We start from the raw sequence: 17,625 nt of genomic DNA, 5'->3' as shown, positions 1-17,625 counted from the left end.
CACACCGCTTACACACACACACAAATAAAGAACCTATGGATGCAGACATACACACATATGCAAGTACACATACATGAATGTATGCTTACATATATAAGTAGCCTAGGCTACCCATTAATGCACACACATATCCATTCAGTATAGATGACGAATGTTATGTACTTCAATCAGTGTCTTGATCTATAAATGTCTTGATTTTTGAGTGACACACTCAAATCCATACACTCTAGCCAGGTCTGTTTGTGCTGTAGCTAACTGCAAATGGCCTGACAACAAACATAACAGAGCAGTTGGCTAAAAAAAGATCTACGTTACATTACAGTCAAACTCTCCCAGTGACTCCCATATAGCCCACACTATCCTAGACACCAGTGACAGCCCAGAGTGACATACACACACTTATAGCTCATAGCACTGAGGGCAGATAACTGCAATCCCAACTATAAACAGACGTGCTGACGCACCTGACTAATGCCTATAGATACATGTACAGACACCATGGCATTTCACAGCTGGCTGGACATACTGCTTATTTTGGACAGACTCACAGACATGCTCAGTAAACATATAGAATCGTCAAGAGAGATTGAGTGTGTATTGCACCAGTAATGGGAAACATTGTTGGACATACGAACCTGCACCCGTCAACACTGCTAAATGCATTGGCACATAGGCTACCCTGAGGGCCATTGACTACTTAATATAAGCTCAGCAAACAATGAAGTTTAAAGTAGAATAATCTTTTAACAGTGACAGACCTTGAAGAATCACATGATACTATGATGCAGAATCTTCCCATATCTTATTGCCATCTAGAGGCCACCTCTGACACTCTGCACCTTGTCTGTCTGGGTCAGAAAATAAGAGGGATATACTATTTTGATATATGTCCCATTTATCCAACTACAGTCCTCTATCTCTATGGTCTAAGCATACTACACTGATAGAAAGACAAATATAGGGGATCAAAAAGTGGAATTATCCACAACTAGACTTATTCAAAATGTGTGCATAATCTCCAAACAACACTGACAAAGGAAAATAGTCTAAAACCAGTTTATTTCAGTGTAAAAATTAACTGTTACAGAGTCTGTGTAGCGGTCCATTAATCCAGAAAATATATGATAAACACACGGTTTCTGTGTGTAGTTCATATGAAGAGACGGCAGTGGAAAATGACACATAGCGATAGAGCTTCATTCAGACAGAAATCGCAGTAAAATTAAACACCAGCCTTCAGTTTAGAGCTGAACACAAATGTATGACAGATAATGTGAGAAGTCTGGTTCAGAGTGAACTCTCTCTTTTATAACGTGTATCACATTTATAGATCTGTCTTACATCACTCTACAAAGTGATCAGGAACAATCTCCACTGACAGTGACCTTGGTTTGCAGTTAATCATGTCATGAACCTAAAAAGAACAGGTAAGACTGTCAGACTCATAGCCTAGTTGCTCCAGAGAGGTGTGCAAAGAATGACATACATTCAGGTTAGCTTCCTGAGCTAACATAAATCACCAACACATAACCTCTACTGACCTCACCCCACCTCCTCCTTCACACACATTTTCACCTTTCTATTACACATTTTTTTAATTTTCTTGGTCATTCCCTCTCCCTCCACCTTTATCTTGACCTTCTTCTTCTCCTCCTCCTGTTTCAGACAGTGTGTTTCTTTCAGCTTCTGGAACTTCTTCAGGTCAGAACAGAACAACACCTGAGAGAGTGACAGTCAAGCTCCATTGACATCAATGCATGATTTATTGAAAGTTCAAGTTTCCTGTGTCTCAAGTTGGATGGATGGATAGATTAGAGAAAGAGAGTGAGCAGAGAGAGGAAGTGAACAGATGAGTGGATGGATTCTGACCACCAGTTATTTTTCTCACCGAGTGTGCCCAACCAGCATACGGACCCCATAGCTGCCTGAAGAAGTCCCCTGTGCAGATACAAAATCAGTCAATTAGTGATTGGTAATATTCAGAAGGACACTGTTAAAGCCTGTTAAACACATCCTTGTACTGTGAATCCTCACCTATTTGACGGTGGACCTTGTCTGTGAGGCTCTTCTGCCCATTGCCCGCCGCACAACTGTAGTCTCGTTTTGCGATTTGCCACACGTGTGTATCCACAGGCACAACACAGGCCTTTTCCAGAGACATCAGACACACACAGTCTGCCACCTACAAGGGGAACCCAGGTAACACTTTCTATGCCTGTGTATAATACATGTATAGTCAACCTGGTCTCAGAGCATTTAGTATTATTCTGTACGCAAATCCGAGACACTTCATTTAGTATGATACGTTAAGTTTCATATGGAATGTATTAATTTGTGGATGTGAATCACTCATTTCGTATATGTTACAAATTACAAATCGTATTATGTTACAGATTTGCAAAACGGACAATATGTTAAGAATTTGAAAAACGTACAATATGTTGTGAATTTGCAAAATGTATGATATGTTACGAATTCTAGCTAGGTGGTTAGCGTTAGCGAGCTGGCTAAAGTTAGCTAGGCTAAGGGTTAGGGTTAAGTTTAAGAGTTAGGTTAAAGGGTTAAGGTTAGGGGAAGGTTTAGCTAACATGCTATGTACTGTCGGTGCAAATTAGCTAAAAAGTAATAAGCTGTTGAAAAGTTGCTAATTAGATACAATTCTAGAGCTGTCCATGATGAGATTCAAACTTGCAACCTTTGGGTTGCTAGACGTTCGCTATACATCCACCCCTACCAACCACCCTAAGTAACTATCCGTCTAATGTAACCATACCAAACGTAATATATCATACACATTTGAGTGTCCCGGATTTACATTTACTATGTTAGGTCTACATTTACTATGTTATGCACCCTTAATTGTCCTGATGGGTTGAGGCATACCTTGGGGCCTACCCCGGGGAGGGTGCGCAGTGCGTCACGTGCCTGCAGGTAGGGGGCACTGCGGAGCCCCTGGAGCCAATGGGGCCCACCGTGAGAGTCCAGGATCTGTCTGGCACTCTGCTGCAGGAACCTGGCCCTGTACCCAAACCCCAGGTCCCTCAGACGAGCCTCCACACTGTTGTCTGTCAATCAGAGGACAGAGGACATGTCAGAGCCCAAAACATTTGAAAAAACGAAGGATTTGAAAGAGAGAGATAGACAGATGTCAGACAATCAGCCAGAGTAGTGTTGGTGGTAGTGGAGGTGGAACCTGCGAGTGCATGCAGGGAGGGGAAGTCGTGGTAGCTGGTCTGGTCCAGCTGACACAGAGGGGTGCCCAAGGACTGGCACAGCCTCTCCACCATGCTCTGGATACGAGAGATGTGGTTGTTAGAGGTGCAGATGAAGGAGAACAGGCACTCTGTGGGGTCCTGACGCAGCATACGCACACCTGGGGGAGAGACAGAACACACACACTGTAAAGTATGAAACGCACATGCACGCACCCGCACACACGGAAGAGACATAATAGATACAGACACAGTATTACAAACACAGACCAACTTACCTGTGAAGATCTTGGCAATGCTGTTAAAGTGTGGGTCGGCTGCTCCCCAATCTCTGTACAGATCCCCCAGCTTCACCTTCAGCTGGAAATAATCATTTAGCAGCTCTTCCTCCTTTCTGTCTGGGTCAGGGGTCACAGCCACTGGCTCCCCCTCTTCTTCCTCCTTCACCTCTATCACTCCCTTGGATCTTTTCCCTGACCCCTGGAGCAGGGAACCTGCCCTCCGCTTCCTCCCATCCCCTCTTATGGTGTTGGGGCTATTGTATGTGTGGTACCATAGTGTGTCGTCTGTCTGGGTGAGAGTCCACACTCGTCCCCCCATCACTCCGGTCCAGTGGCCATCCCCTGTCTCTCGCCAGCTTGCAGGGAAAAGGGGGGAGGGACGACAGAGGGTTAGGATAAATGGTTTGAGAGGTAGTGAGTGGATTAGAGATCATTTCAATACTTGCTAATGCCTTTGGCAGAGCCCTGGGTCATGTAACATATGGCCTGCCATTGCTCTATAGAATCAGCGAAGCAGTGGTCAAAGGAACTCACCGGAAGCTCTGTCCGCAGCCTAGTGTGAGGTCCAAACGGAGCTCTGATCGTGAGCAGGCCAGGGAGCGCCATGACTTGGTCCCCGCCGACAGCAATGCATGCTGGGACATAGTGCTGGATCACTCACCACATACTGTAGTATAAGAGATATTACATTTACATTTAAGTCATTTAGCAGACGCTCTTATCCAGAGCGACTTACAAATTGGTGCATTCACCTTATGATATCCAGTGGAACAACCACTTTACAATAGTGCATCTAAAATATCTGATGAGATGAACAGTGGAGTATATCTGATGAGATGGATAGTGGAGGCCATGAACTCTTCGAAATAAGGGTTCTTCGCCTGTTCCCATAGGAGAACTATTCTCCTATGGGAAGAGCTGAAGAACCCTTTTAGGTCATAGACGGCACCTTTTTTTCTAAGAGTGTAGCAACAAAATAAAAAAAAATGTTATTTGTCACACTTTGTAAACAACAAACTAACAGTGAAAGGCTTACTCACAGGCCCTTCCCAACAATGCAGAGAAAAATGATAAATAATAGAATAAATACACAATGAGTAAGGATAACTTGGCTATATACACGGGGTAGCAGTACCGAGTCCATGTGCAGGGGAACGAGGTAATTGAGGTAGATACATATAGAGTGACTAGGCAACAGGACAGATAATAAACTGTAGCAGCAGAGTATGTGATGAGCCAAAAGAGTTTGTGCAAAAAGGGTCAATGCAGATAGTTAAACAGTTAACCAATAGCTACCTGGACTAAATATTTAGCAGTTTTATGGCTTGGGGGTAGAAGTTGTTCAGGGTCCTGTTGGTTCTAGACTTGGTGCATCGGTATCGGTTGTCGTGCAGTAGCAGAGAGAACAGTCTATGACTTGGGTCATCCTCTGACACCGCCTGGTATAGAGGTCCTGGATGGCAGGGAGCTCTGCCCCAGTACAGGGTCATACGCACTACTCTCTGTAGCTCCTTGTGGTCCAATGCCAAGCAGTTGCCATACCAAGTGGTGATGCAGCCAGTCAAGATGCTCTCGATAGTGCAGCTGTAGAACTTTGAAGATCTAAAATTCCATGCCGAATCTTTTTAGCCTCCTGAGGGGGAAGAGGATTTGTCGTGCCTTCTTTACAACTGTGTTGGTGTGTGTGGACGATGAAAATTCCTTAGTGATGTGGACACCGAGGAACTTGAAGCTCTCGACCAGCTCCACTACAGATGAGTCGATGTGGATGGGTGCGTGCTCGGCCCTCCGTTTCCTGTAGTCCACGATCAGCTCCTTTGTCTTGCTGACAGTGAGGGAGAGGTTGTTGTCCTGGCACCACACTGCCAGGTCACTGACCTCCTCCCTATAGGCTGTCTCATTGTCAGTGGTGATCAAGCCAACCACCGTTTGTTGTCAGCAAACTTAATGATCGTGCATGGCCACGCAGTCATGGGTGAACAGAGAGTACAGGAGGGGACTAAGCATGCACCCTTGCAGGGCCCCCTGTGTTGAGGGTTAGCATGGCGGATGTGTGTTGTCTACCATCACCACCTGGGGGGCGGCCTGTCAGGAAGTCCAGGACCCAGTTGAAGAGGGAAGTGTTCTGTCCCAGAGCTTGGAGGGCACTATGGTGTTGAACACTGAGCTGTAGTCAATGAACAGCATTCTCACCTAGGTGTTCTTTTTGTCCAGGTGGGAAAGGGCAGTGTGGAGTGCAATAGAGATTGCGTAATCTGTGGATCTGTTGGTACGGTATGCGAATTGGAATGGGTCCAGGGTGTCTGGGATGGCAATGGTGTTGATGTGAGCCACGACCAGCCTTTCAAAGCACTTCATGGTTACAGATTTGAATGCTACGGGGTGATAGTCATTTAGACAGGTTACCTTGGCGTTCTTGGGCACAGGGACTATGGTGGTCTGCTTGAAACATGTAGGTATTACAAACTGGGTCAGGGAGAGGTTGAAAATGTCAGTGAAAACAATTGACAGCTGGTCAGCGCATGCTCTGAGTAAGCGTCCTGGTAATCTGTCTGGCCTCGTGGCCTTGTGAATGTTAACCTGTTTAAAGGTCTTACTCACATTGGCTAAGGAGAGCAAGATCACAGAGTCATCCAGAACAGCTGGTGCTCTCACGCATGGTTCAGTGTTGCTTGCCTCGACGCGAGCATAGAAGAAATGTAGCTCGTCTGGTAGGCTCGCGTCACTGGGCAGCTTGCGGCTGGGTTTCCCTGCCACATCTGATGAGTGTCAGAGCTGGCGTAGTAGATTCGATCTTAGTCCTGTATTGACGTTTTGACTGTTTGATAGCTTGTCAGTCGTAGCAGGATTTCTTATAAGCGTCCAGACTAGTATCTCACTCCTTGAAAGCGGTAGCTCTAGCCTTTAGCTCAGTGCGGGTGTTGCCTGTAATCCATGGCTTCTGGTTGGGATATGTACGTACAGTCACTGTGGGGACGACGTCATCAATTAACTTATTAATGAAGCCGGTGACTGATGTGGTATACTCCTCAATGTTATCGGATGAATCCCGGAAGATATTCCAGTCTGTGCTAGCGAAACAGTCCTGTAGCTTAGCATCCATTTCATTGGATCCCTTCCGTATTGAGCGCGTTACTGGTAATTACTGTTCGAGTTTTTGCTTGTAAGCAGGAATCAGGATGATAGAGTTATGGTCAGATTTGCCAAATGGAGGGCGAGGGAAAGCTTTATAAGCCAATGCATTTCTGTGTGTGGAGTAAAGGTGATCTAGAGTTTTTTCGCCTCTAGTTGCACAGGTGACATGCTGGTAAAAATGAGGAAAGACACATTTCAGTTTTCCTGCATTAAAATCACTGGCCACTAGGAGTGGATGCTTATCTACCCCCCCCCCCCCAAAAAAAATTACAATAAAATAAACAACCTAAATCAAAATACAGGTGGGTTATTATAAAGATTGTGGACACATTGCAGACACTAATCAGTTAGTCATGTATCTGATTGATGCTGGTAAGAATTCATCTGTCAGTAACTTTAGCTAATTAACTTTTTTTTTCACCTTTATTTAACCAGGTAGGCCAGTTGAGAATAAGTTCTCATTTACAACTGCGACCTGGCCAAGATAAAGCAAAGCAGTGTGACACAAACAACAACACAGAGTTACACATGGAATAAACAAATTAACAGTCAATAATACAATAGAAAAAATCTATATACAGTGTGTGCAAATGAGGTAAGATTAAGTAGGTGAGTCTATCAATAGGCCGCAGTAGCGAACTAATTACAATTTACCAATTAACACTGGAGTGATAGATGTGCAGAAGATGAATGTGCAAGTAGAGATACTGGGGTGCAAAGGAGAAAAAAACAAAAACAATATGAGGATGAGGTAGTTGGATGGGCTATTTACAGATGGGCTATGTACAGGTGTAATGATCTGTGAGCTGCTCTGACAGCTGATGCTTAATGTTAGTGAGGGAGATATGAGTCTCCAGCTTCAGTGATTTTTGCAATTCGTTCCAGTCATCGGCAGCAGAGAACTGGAAGGAAAGGGGGCCAAACTAGGAATTGGCTTTGGGGGTGACCAGTAAAATATACCTGCTGAAGAGCGTGCTACAGATAGGTGCTGTTATGGTGACCAGTGAGCTGTGATAAGGCGGGCTTTACCTAGCAAAGACTTAAATATGACCTTGAGCCAGTGGGTTTGGGGACGAATATGGAGCGAGGGCCAGCCAACAAGAGCATACAGGTCGCAGTGGTGGGTAGTATATGGGGCTTTGGTGACAAAACGGGTGGCACTGTGAGAGATTGCATCCAATTGGCTGAGTAGTGTTGGAGGCTATTTTGTAAATGACGTCGCCAAAGTCAAGGATCGGTAGGATGGTCAGTTTTACGAGGGTATGTTTGGCAGCATGAGTGAAGGATGCTTTGTTGTGAAATTGGAAGCTAATTCTAGATTTAATTTTGGATTGGAGATGATTGATGTGAGTCTGGAAGGAGAGTTTACACTCTAACCAGACACCTAGGTATTTGTAGTTGTTCACATATTCTAAGTCAGAACCGTCCAGAGTAGTGATGCTGGACGGGCGGGTAGGTGCGGGCAACGATCGGTTGAATAGCATGCATTTAGTTTTATTTGCATTTAAGAGCAGTTGGAGGCCACGGAAGGAAAGTTGTATGGCATTGAAGCTCGTCTGGAGGTTAGTTAACACAGTGTCCAAACAAGGGCCAGAAGTATACAGAATGGTGTCGTCTGCGTAGAGGTGGATCAGAGAATCACCAGCAGCAAGTGCCTGTATTCATCATTGATGAATACAGAGAAAAGAGTTGGCCTGAGAATTGAACCCTGTGGCACCCCCATAGAGACTGCCAGAGGTCCAGACAACAGGCCCTCCGATTTGACACACTGAACTCCGTCTGAGAAGTAGTTGGTGAAACAGGCGAGGCAGTCATTTGAGAAACCAAGGCTGTTGAGTCTGCCGATACGAATGTGGTGATTGACAGAGTCGAAAGCCTTGGCCAGGTCGACGAATAAGGCTGCACAGTATTGTCTTTTATCGATGGCGGTTATGATATCGTTTAGGACCTTGAGCGTGGCTGAGATACACCCATGACCAACTAGGAAACCAGATTGCATAGCGGAGAAGGTACGGTATGATTCGAAATGGTCGGTGATCTGTTTGTTAACTTGGCTTTCGAAGTCCTTAGAAAGGCAGGGTAGGATAGATATAGGTCTGTAACAGTTTGGGTCTATAGTGTCTCCCCCTTTGAAGAGGGGTGATGACCGTGGCAGCTTTCCAATCTTTGGGGATCTCAGATGATACGAAAGAGAGGTTGAACAGGCTAGTAATAGGGGTTGCAACAATTGCAGTGGATAGCTTTAGAAAGAGTGGGTCCAGATTGTCTAGCCCAGCTGATTTGTAGGGGTCCAGATTTTGCAACTCTTTCAGAACATCAGCTATCCGGATTTGGGTGAAAGAGAAATGGGGGAAGCTTGGGCAAGTTGCTGTGGGGGGTGCAGGGCTGAAGAACCGGGGTTGCCTTTGCTTTCCTAACTGCTTGTGTATACTGGTTCCTACCTTCCCTGAAAAGTTGCGTATCGCGGGGGCTATTCGATGCTAATGCGGTACGCCACTGGTCAAGGGCAGTCAGGCCTGGAGTGAACCAAGGGCTATATCTGTTCCTGGTTTTACATTTTTATGAATGGGGCATGCTTATTTAAGATGAGGAAAGCACTTTTAAAGAATAACCAGGCATCCTCTACTGATGGAATGAGGTCAATATCCTTCCAGGATACCCGGGCCAGGTCGATTAGAAAGGCCTGCTCGCTGAAGTGTTTTAGAGAGCGTTTGACAGTGATGAGGGGTGGTCGTTTGACTGCAGAACCCATTATGGACGCAGGCAATGAGGCAGTGATCGCTGAGATCCTGGTTGAAGACAGCAGAGGTATATTTAGAGGGCAGGTTGGTCAGGATGATATTTATGAGGGTGCCTGTGTTTACGGATTTAGGGTTGTACCTGGTCGGTTCAATGATCATTTGTGTGAGATTGAGGGCATCTAGCTTAGATTGTTGGACGGCCGGGGTGTTAAGCATGTCCCAGTTTAGGTCACCAAACAGTACGAGCTCTTAAGATATATGGGGGGCAATCAATTCACATATGGTGTCCAGGGCACAGCTGAGGGCTGAAGGTGGTCTATAACAAGAGCAACGGTGAGAGACTTGTTTCTGGAAAGGTTTATTTTAGAAGTAGAAGCTTGAATTGTTTGGGCACAGACCTGGATAGTATGACAGAACTTTGCAGGTTCTCTCTGCAGTAGATTACAACTCCGCTCCTTTGGCAGTTCTATCTGGTCGGAAAATGTTATAGTTAGGGATAGAAATTTCAGATTTTTGGTGGCCTTCCTAAACCAGGATTCAGACACGGCTAGGACAACCGGGTTGGCAGAGTGTGCTAAAGCAGTGAATAAAACAAACTTAGGGAGGCTAGCAATTTGTGTAATAAAGATTGCTAACGTTAGTGGAATAACGTATTGTAATGAAACAGGCAGGCAGCAGGCCTCGAACCCTCGACCTTCTAGCCCGAAGTCCAGCGTGCTATCGTCTGTGCCCCAAAAGCATGCTCGTGCGGCAGAGTCGATATCCGCGCTTATAAACCCAGGGTCGTTACAGCATACTGATTACTTCGGCTCTTGCTCTGGTAATAATTAGTTAAGATAGTAGTTAGCTAGCTAGTCTACAGGCTATTAATTAGGTTAGCTCCACATGCCATGAGTCACCTCAAAATCATAGTACAGTAGCTAACATATTACGCAAATCTAAGTTAAAACCAGTTTGTCAGTACAAGAAGTTATAGCTTCAAAATCTTACTTTGAGAGCAGATGTTTACACGTATCTTCACACCCTGGATATGTGTGGGCCTATAATGACTTTCCCGGTGTTTGACTGTTGAGAATGGAAAAGAAATATTACGCGGAGTGACCTAACCTCTTTGACTAACATAATATATTTGTCACTTCGTTCTTACATTAACAGCCAATTTGACTTCCTAGTTAACATTTCTAACATTATTCTGCGTATTAATGATTTTTTTTTTTGGGGATTACTCAAACTTTAATTCATTCGTCTACTGTCTGATGCAACCAACCAACACATTTGTGAAACCCCTCTCCACTCTTCGGGAGCCTCCTGATATCAACACAACCAACGATTGGCTCGTTGAGAGAGCATAATATAACGCCTGCAACAAACACCATTCATGATTGGTCCAAAAGACGCGACATGATTGGTTCATATGACTGTCCTTTCATTCTTTCCGTGATTAGGAAGTACACCCGCCCCTCCAGACAAATTATTTTTTGCAACGTGTTTGGCTGGTGTAAATTGTAAAAGATGGCGGATCCGTTGACGCTATTCACTTCTATCGGGCTAAGTGAGCAGAAAGCGAAGGAGACTTTGAAAAATGATGCCTTATGTTCTGCCCTAAAGGATGCTATTGCACAGGTATGACTTCAGAGATTGGTAAAAGTATGAAATCTTGGCAGCTCGGGCATATATGACAGTATTATAAACCATCTATCGTTAGCTTTTTTAGTAACGTTAGTCATTTCACTGACTCTTTTTGGCTGTGGCATTTATTTCAGTCAGACAAGTTCATACTTTGATATGAGTCTGAGTGAATACATTCATTCAAACGTATTATTGACAAATCAAGAATAATAGTGAAAGAAAAGACCTGATAGTTCACTGTAAATTTTCACATGCACATGTTATAGGCCTGCCCCTTTGAATTTTCTTTGGAGTCCTCTTTCTAGTGTACCCTGTCATTAGAACTCATCTTACCCTGACTTGACCAGCTAAAAATAACCCAGATCTCCACTGTACCTCACTTGTTCTTGAAAGTAGCAATCCAGACTTCAATTGACAGTTTTCCTGTCCAACTCCAGGTCTAGTCTACTCTGGGACTTGGTATTGGCCCAACACTGGTTTCAATAGTGTTAAGTGGTGTCAACATTTGTAACACTGTCTATTTATTCCAACTGGTTGATTTCCACAGGCCCAGCGGGTGCTTGGGGTGGCAGGAGTGGACAAAGCGACAGGGACCCTCCTGTACACAATGGCCTCTCGTCTTCGAGACCCCAAACGCCTGGGCTTCCTCACAGATCACATCGCTCAACGCAAGATCTGTACAGAGCTGCAACTGGCAGGTAGACACACACAAACACACGTTTCCTGACATCACTGATTAATGTAGTTGACTGTATGTGTAACCGATGTGAAATTACTAGTAAGTTAGCGGTGGTGCGCGCTAATAGCATTTCAATCAGTGACATCACTCGCTCTGAGACTTGAAGTAGGGTTTCCCCTTGCGTTGCAAGGGCCGCGGCTTTTGTGGCGCGATGGGTAACGATGCTTCGTGGGGTGTCAGTTGTTGATGTGTGCAAGGGTCCCTGGTTCGAGCCCAGGTTGGGGCGAAGAGAGGGACGGAACCTACACTGTTACATATGTCATCAGCATTTTGTCTCGTGACCATTCCTCTCTCTCTCTCTCTGTGTGTGTGTGTGTGTGTGTGTGTGTGTGTGTGTGTGTGTGTGTGTGAGTGACTTTTGGGGTGAACTATCCATAATGTGTCAGACTGTTTAACCATGCTCCTCTCGCCTCTCTAGCTGCTTTGGAGTTTGTGAAGAGCCATCCCCAGGACCCTATCAACCAGCAGGAGTTTGAGTCTTTGTGTGGAGTGGGAGTGGTTATAACACCAGAGCAGATAGAAGACAAGGTGAGGACTTGAGCTTATTTTGACCTGGGAAAACGTCTGGCTTTAGCCCTAACTAGAGGGCCCAGCGATTTCCTGTTTACCCGTAATGCTGTAAACATAGTCTCTGTCCAGTGATGATGATTATTAACAGTTGCTAGGTAGTGTGAGGGGTTTGACTAACAGTGGTATGTTACAGGTGGAAAAAGTGATCAAGAAGCACAAAGACCAGCTGTTGCAGGAGAGGTACCGTTTTAACATGGGACTGCTCATGGGTAAGAATACAGCCCTGATAGAATATTGATTACCTCCTCTGGGACTGGAGGAAATTAATATCTGTGTCGGTAAGGAGGAGAGGATGTGAGTCTCATTGAGAGTGCCTCTGTCTTCACAGGTGAGGCTCGTGGTGGCCTGATGTGGGCTGATGGGAAGATGATCAAAAACGAGGTGGACATGCAGGTGTGTGTAGCAATACATTTATGTTTGTCCCCTGAAGGCATTGTGTATATCAACATAGATATACTGTACCTCAGCTGTGTGCTTATATTGTGACCCTGTGTTCAATCCTGACCCCATTCCCTCTCAGGTCCTCCATCTCCTGGGCCCAAAGACAGAGGCTGACCTGGAGAAGAAACCCAAGGTAACATTTCACACAGCTCAACATGGCTGTCTATAAAAAATATAAAAAAATGCAATCATATTTCACACGCAAAAGCGCAGATAATTTTACTAATCCATTATGTGACTGCATAATCACATACAATTTACTAAATGAATAAGTTCTCTATGTGCAGGCTCAGAAGGCTAAGGCTCCAGATGGTGAGGTGAAGGTGAAGGAGGAGCTCACTATGAATGGTAATGATCTGGGGACTCCACATAAAGCTGCTGTGGGTTAAGTGGTCACCCTGTTACAGGGGTGTTGACATACTTTTGTGTGTGTGTAGGGGAGTTAAAGATTGAGGGCAGAACGCTGATGGATGAGCTGAGAGGAGTGGCCTTGAATTTCCACAAACCAGGTGAGATGAAGAGCCACTTCATCCATGACCAATTTAAGTATACTAGCTTGTAACCCCTGACCTCTGACCTGTTTCTCCAGGAGAGAACTATAAAACAGAGGGCTATGTGGTCACTCCTAAAACCATGGACCTGTTGAAGCAGCATCTGGAGTTCACTGGAGGACAGGTATGGAGACAAGGCAATGTCACAGGTGGGATGACCAGAATGCATTTAAGGTTCATACTGCCTGCAGGTGGAACTGTTGATCACTCACTAATTGATCTCTCTCTTGGTTTTTATCTCGCCTGTCTATATTACTGTAGATTCGCACTCGTTTCCCTCCAGAGCCCAACGGTATTCTTCACATTGGTCACGCCAAAGCCATCAACTTTAATTTTGGCTATGCTAAGGTATGACCCTGACACACACTCCACCCACCAGCACCACACTCTTGACCACTACCAGAAGGCTAAGTATAGCTCAGGCTACGTTTAGCTTATTGGTAAAGGCTAAGGCTTGATTTCATATGGGGTACTTGACAGAACCCTGACAATAACACAGTATCATAATTGTGTGTTGTCCTCTTTTCCTCTCGCCTTGTCCTCTCTCCCTCCTCAGGCTAACGATGGGATCTGCTACTTGAGGTATGATGACACTAACCCAGAAAAGGAAGAGGAGAAGTACTTCACTGCCATCAAAGACATGGTGGAGTGGCTAGGTGAGTGTCCGCTGTACAATGTTACCCTAACATCACAACAACACTGGCAAAGCATCCAGAGAACGGTTTTGCAATGACTGGTAATGACATGCCATAGTCAACCATAACACATTGCAACATCTGTATGTGTGTGTCTCAGGTTATAAGCCTTATGAAATCACTCACGCCTCCGACAACTTCCAGAGACTTTACGACCTGGCAGTGGACCTCATCCGTAGGTGGGTGACGCTATCTGTGTTTCTCTTTATTCTCATATGTGTGGAACAATTTGCATGTGTGTGTCTGTGTGTTTGCTCATCTCTCTAGGGGCCATGCCTACGTGTGTCACCAGCGGGGGGAGGAGCTGAAGGGTCACAACCCGCCCCCGTCGCCATGGCGAGAGCGTCCTGCTGAGGAGTCATTGGTGCTGTTTGACAGGATGAGGCGGGGCCTGTTCGCTGAGGGAGAGGCCACACTCAGGATGAAGATAGTGATGGAGGACGGCAAGATGGACCCCGTGGCCTACAGGATCAAATACACAGCCCACCATCGCACTGGGGACGCATGGTAATACACACACACACCACAGTGTTTCTTCTAACAGTTCATTATACTCATCACAGTTCTACCCCCTCCTGCCTTTCCTCTTCACAGGTGTATCTATCCTACCTATGACTACACCCACTGTCTGTGTGACTCTATTGAAAACATCACACACTCACTCTGCACCAAGGAGTTCCAGGCCAGGTATGCTGTGTTGTAGTTGTTTCTGGGTCAACTTTTCTTTAAGTTGTTGGTTCTTTAGAACCTTTGATAATCTTAATATGCTTGTGTGTCCTTCAGGCGGTCATCGTATTTCTGGCTGTGTAATGCTCTGGACGTGTACTGCCCTGTGCAGTGGGAATATGGCCGTCTGAACCTCACCTACACCGTGGTCTCCAAGAGGAAGATCATCAAACTGGTGGAGGAAGGAACTGTCAGGTCAGCATTATACACACACGTATGGAAGCCCTGTTTAAGGCAAAACTATTTGTTTCTATGGCCAAACTGTAGGCTTGGGCAATACACTGTATACCGGGGTATTTTGAAACGGTATGATCCAGCTCAGGGCTCCAGCTATGCATTTGGTTTGCTAAGTTGCTAGCTAAGTGGCTAGTTGTCAAGATCAAGCTTCTTGGTTACGGCAGAGACAGTAAATCACCTCCTGGATCACGATCCCTGTTGCTTAAATTGTTTTGTGTTTTTGTTGTTATAGCACCTTGTGTGCACATTCGGTAATAGTGTACGATGGTATCAAAATCTGGATTTCTCCCAACCAAACTATTTGTTTCCAGAGCCAAACTACATTATTTGTGCCAAAGTAACTGTGTGTGTGTGTGTGTGTGTGAGAGACTTCCACTGACGGTTTGTGTTTCGCAGGGACTGGGACGACCCTCGTCTCTTCACTCTGACTGCTCTGAGGAGGAGGGGCTTCCCATCTGAGGCCATCAACAACTTCTGTGCAAAGGTATGAGAGAGGGATAGGGAGATGGTGGAGTAAGCAATACTATTGTTTGAATGTTTTATTCCATCTTGCCAGGTGGGAGTGACTGTTGCCCAGGCAACGATGGAGCCCCACATGTTAGAGTCATGTGTGAGGGATGTGCTGAATGACCACGCCCCCCGAGCCATGGCTGTCCTGGAGCCCCTCAAAGTCACCATCACCAATCTGCCTGAGGGCATACGGGTATGTCAACACTCACACAATCACTTTTGCTTCAAGGATTAGTGCGAATGCGAACCATTTATTTATCTTCTCTCCTAGAATGATGTCCGTGTGCCTGACTTCCCAGCCAATGAGTTCATGGGCAGCCATGTTGTTCCATTTACACGCACCATCTTCATCGAGCAGAGTGACTTTAGAGAGGTAGGTGACAAGTTGTGTGGGTCTTAGTGCGCATGCTTTCAATACAAGGTCTGTGTACTTTGTAAGTGTGGGTGTTAACCTTGCTGCTCTCTCTCACACAATCTCCCTCTGCAGGTGATGGAGAAGGGCTACAAGCGTCTGACCCCAGATCAGCCAGTAGGCCTGAGGCATGCTGGCTATGTCATCTCTGTACAGAAGGTCATCAAGGTGAGATGCTTCTCTCAGATTGAAAGACTATAAAGAACCATGTTAAGACTATGAACCTACAAACATGCCTGTTTGTCCTGGCAGGATGTTAGTCCTCTTTCTGTCCCCTACACCGTCTGTCTTCTCCTTTTCCTCTCTGATTCTCTCACTTTGCTATTATCTTCCGCTTTCTTACTGTATCTCTCTCGCTCTCCATCTCTCTCAGGACGCCCAGGGCAGGGTGGTGGAGTTGGAGGTGCATTGCTGTACTTCCCATGAGGCTGCAGAGAAACCTAAGGCCTTCATCCACTGGGTCAGCGAGCCCCAGAAGTGTGAAATCCGTCTCTACGAAAGACTGTGAGTCACTGAAAAGGCTTTGCGTGTGTCTGTGAGAGAGACACACGTCTGTAAATACATCTGTCTGCTAGGTGTGGAATGATTTCTCTCTCGCTGTCAATTTTTTTTCGTCTGTCCACAGATTCCTTCACAAAAATCCTGAGGACCCGTCTGAGGTGCCCGGTGGCTTCCTAAGTGACATCAACCCTGTGAGTGTGTCTAAGTGTTACTGTCATGGACACACACAACCTCCGCACATACACACATGCTGATAAAGGAAAGGAGACAAGGAGAGGATGCTTGAGATTCACCCATGTCAAAATGTTTCTTATGTCCTCTCTGTCCCCCAGAACTCCCTGAAAGTGATTGACAGTGCCTTGGTGGACATCTCTGTGAGCAAAGCAAAGGTGTTTGATAAGTTCCAGTTTGAGAGAGTGGGCTACTTCGCACTGGACCCAGACAGCACAGCAGACAAGGTACGGTCCACCAACCAGAAACTGAATAGTTGATTGACACAGGTGGCAAAAAGGAGTGAGAACTGGGGTGTTAAATTGTTTACTTTGAAATGTAGAATGTCATCTTATGAAGTTGGTGACCTAAGAGACATTTCCATAGAGCATGAGCCAGAGGGTAACAGCAGCTTTCCTCTCCCTGCAGCTCGTCTTCAACAGAACGGTCACCCTCAAAGAGGATCCTGGGAAGATGTGATTGGGCAGAATGAGATCAAGCTGGACTGCCTGCTTCCCATGAGCCCTCAAACATGTCTGAATCCCAAATCAACCCCTGTCCCCTATACCTGACATGATTTAGATCTGAAAGTATCAATGAGTGTAAGCAATGATCCATCTTGATAGACCTCTGATAGGCTTGTTGGACTTTTTGCCATATTGAATACCTAACACATATCCAATCCAGATCTACAGATGTGTTTAGGAGTCGATTTGAAATCCAGAATTGGGGTTTTCGGGCATCTTTCAGTTTAGCATTTGCACAGACTTGGAAACTGTCGCAAGGTACCTCCTTTTGAGGACCACAACTCATTTATAATTGGGGTAATAAGGGTCTTACTGTAAGTTGTATGATGTAAACCCATCATATCAAGCTCTGAGTCCATGGTCAAACTTATCATCAAGCTTGGCTCTGCTGATCTCACACAACATAGATGCTTACAAATGCAAAATTTGGTGATACATTTGAGAGGAAAACATGAATAAAACCATGAAAAACAATTTTAAAATAGATATTAAAATGTGTCTGAGTCAG

At 45.4% G+C, this 17,625-nt stretch overlaps 2 protein-coding genes across 3 annotated transcripts; one reads left to right on the top strand and one right to left on the bottom strand.

Moving 5' to 3' along the window:
• Nucleotides 1-1,040: 1,040 nt before the first annotated feature.
• Nucleotides 1,041-10,630, bottom strand: ogg1 (8-oxoguanine DNA glycosylase). Of its 2 annotated transcripts, NM_001140547.1 has the most exon segments (8): nucleotides 1,043-1,719; nucleotides 1,889-1,938; nucleotides 2,035-2,182; nucleotides 2,884-3,065; nucleotides 3,194-3,373; nucleotides 3,491-3,849; nucleotides 4,028-4,160; nucleotides 10,360-10,390. In NM_001140547.1, coding segments are annotated over 7 exon segments (1,206 nt in total). In that variant the 5' UTR covers nucleotides 4,138-4,160; nucleotides 10,360-10,390; the 3' UTR covers nucleotides 1,043-1,542.
• A 115-nt stretch (nucleotides 10,631-10,745) lies between these two features.
• On the top strand, nucleotides 10,746-17,611 carry qars1 (glutaminyl-tRNA synthetase 1). Its single transcript, XM_014134851.2, has 23 exons — nucleotides 10,746-10,992; nucleotides 11,546-11,696; nucleotides 12,156-12,265; nucleotides 12,441-12,516; nucleotides 12,636-12,700; nucleotides 12,828-12,881; nucleotides 13,036-13,096; nucleotides 13,186-13,257; nucleotides 13,338-13,423; nucleotides 13,561-13,647; nucleotides 13,856-13,955; nucleotides 14,095-14,173; nucleotides 14,262-14,501; nucleotides 14,589-14,681; nucleotides 14,778-14,915; nucleotides 15,354-15,441; nucleotides 15,514-15,660; nucleotides 15,739-15,840; nucleotides 15,955-16,047; nucleotides 16,253-16,383; nucleotides 16,505-16,571; nucleotides 16,713-16,838; nucleotides 17,020-17,611. Exons 1-23 carry the CDS (start codon nucleotides 10,882-10,884, stop codon nucleotides 17,068-17,070), a joined length of 2,328 nt encoding a protein of 775 aa, XP_013990326.1. The 5' UTR covers nucleotides 10,746-10,881; the 3' UTR covers nucleotides 17,071-17,611.
• Nucleotides 17,612-17,625: the final 14 nt, after the last annotated feature.

This window comes from Salmo salar, chromosome ssa13, assembly GCF_905237065.1.
Source record: "Salmo salar chromosome ssa13, Ssal_v3.1, whole genome shotgun sequence".
Lineage (NCBI taxonomy): Eukaryota > Metazoa > Chordata > Actinopteri > Salmoniformes > Salmonidae > Salmo > Salmo salar.
The sequence above is the reverse complement of the archived record's forward strand: the minus strand, read 5'-3'. Positions and strand labels throughout refer to the sequence as shown.

What these genes read in the sequence shown, in the direction of transcription:
- ogg1 (XM_014134777.2), bottom strand. Translation starts at nt 4,137, where the DNA reads ATGTCCCAGCATGCATTGCTGTCGGCGGGGACCAAGTCATGGCGCTCC. An exon ending in GGCTGCGGACAGAGCTTCCG is followed by an intron (nt 3,850 to 4,027) that starts GTGAGTTCCTTT and finishes TTTCCCTGCAAG; the next exon opens with CTGGCGAGAGACAGGGGATG. An exon ending in CAAGGTCCACCGTCAAATAG is followed by an intron (nt 1,939 to 2,034) that starts GTGAGGATTCAC and finishes GTATCTGCACAG; the next exon opens with GGGACTTCTTCAGGCAGCTA.
- qars1 (XM_014134851.2), top strand. Translation starts at nt 10,882, where the DNA reads ATGGCGGATCCGTTGACGCTATTCACTTCTATCGGGCTAAGTGAGCAG. An exon ending in ACCTGGAGAAGAAACCCAAG is followed by an intron (nt 12,882 to 13,035) that starts GTAACATTTCAC and finishes CTCTATGTGCAG; the next exon opens with GCTCAGAAGGCTAAGGCTCC. An exon ending in CTTGAATTTCCACAAACCAG is followed by an intron (nt 13,258 to 13,337) that starts GTGAGATGAAGA and finishes CTGTTTCTCCAG; the next exon opens with GAGAGAACTATAAAACAGAG.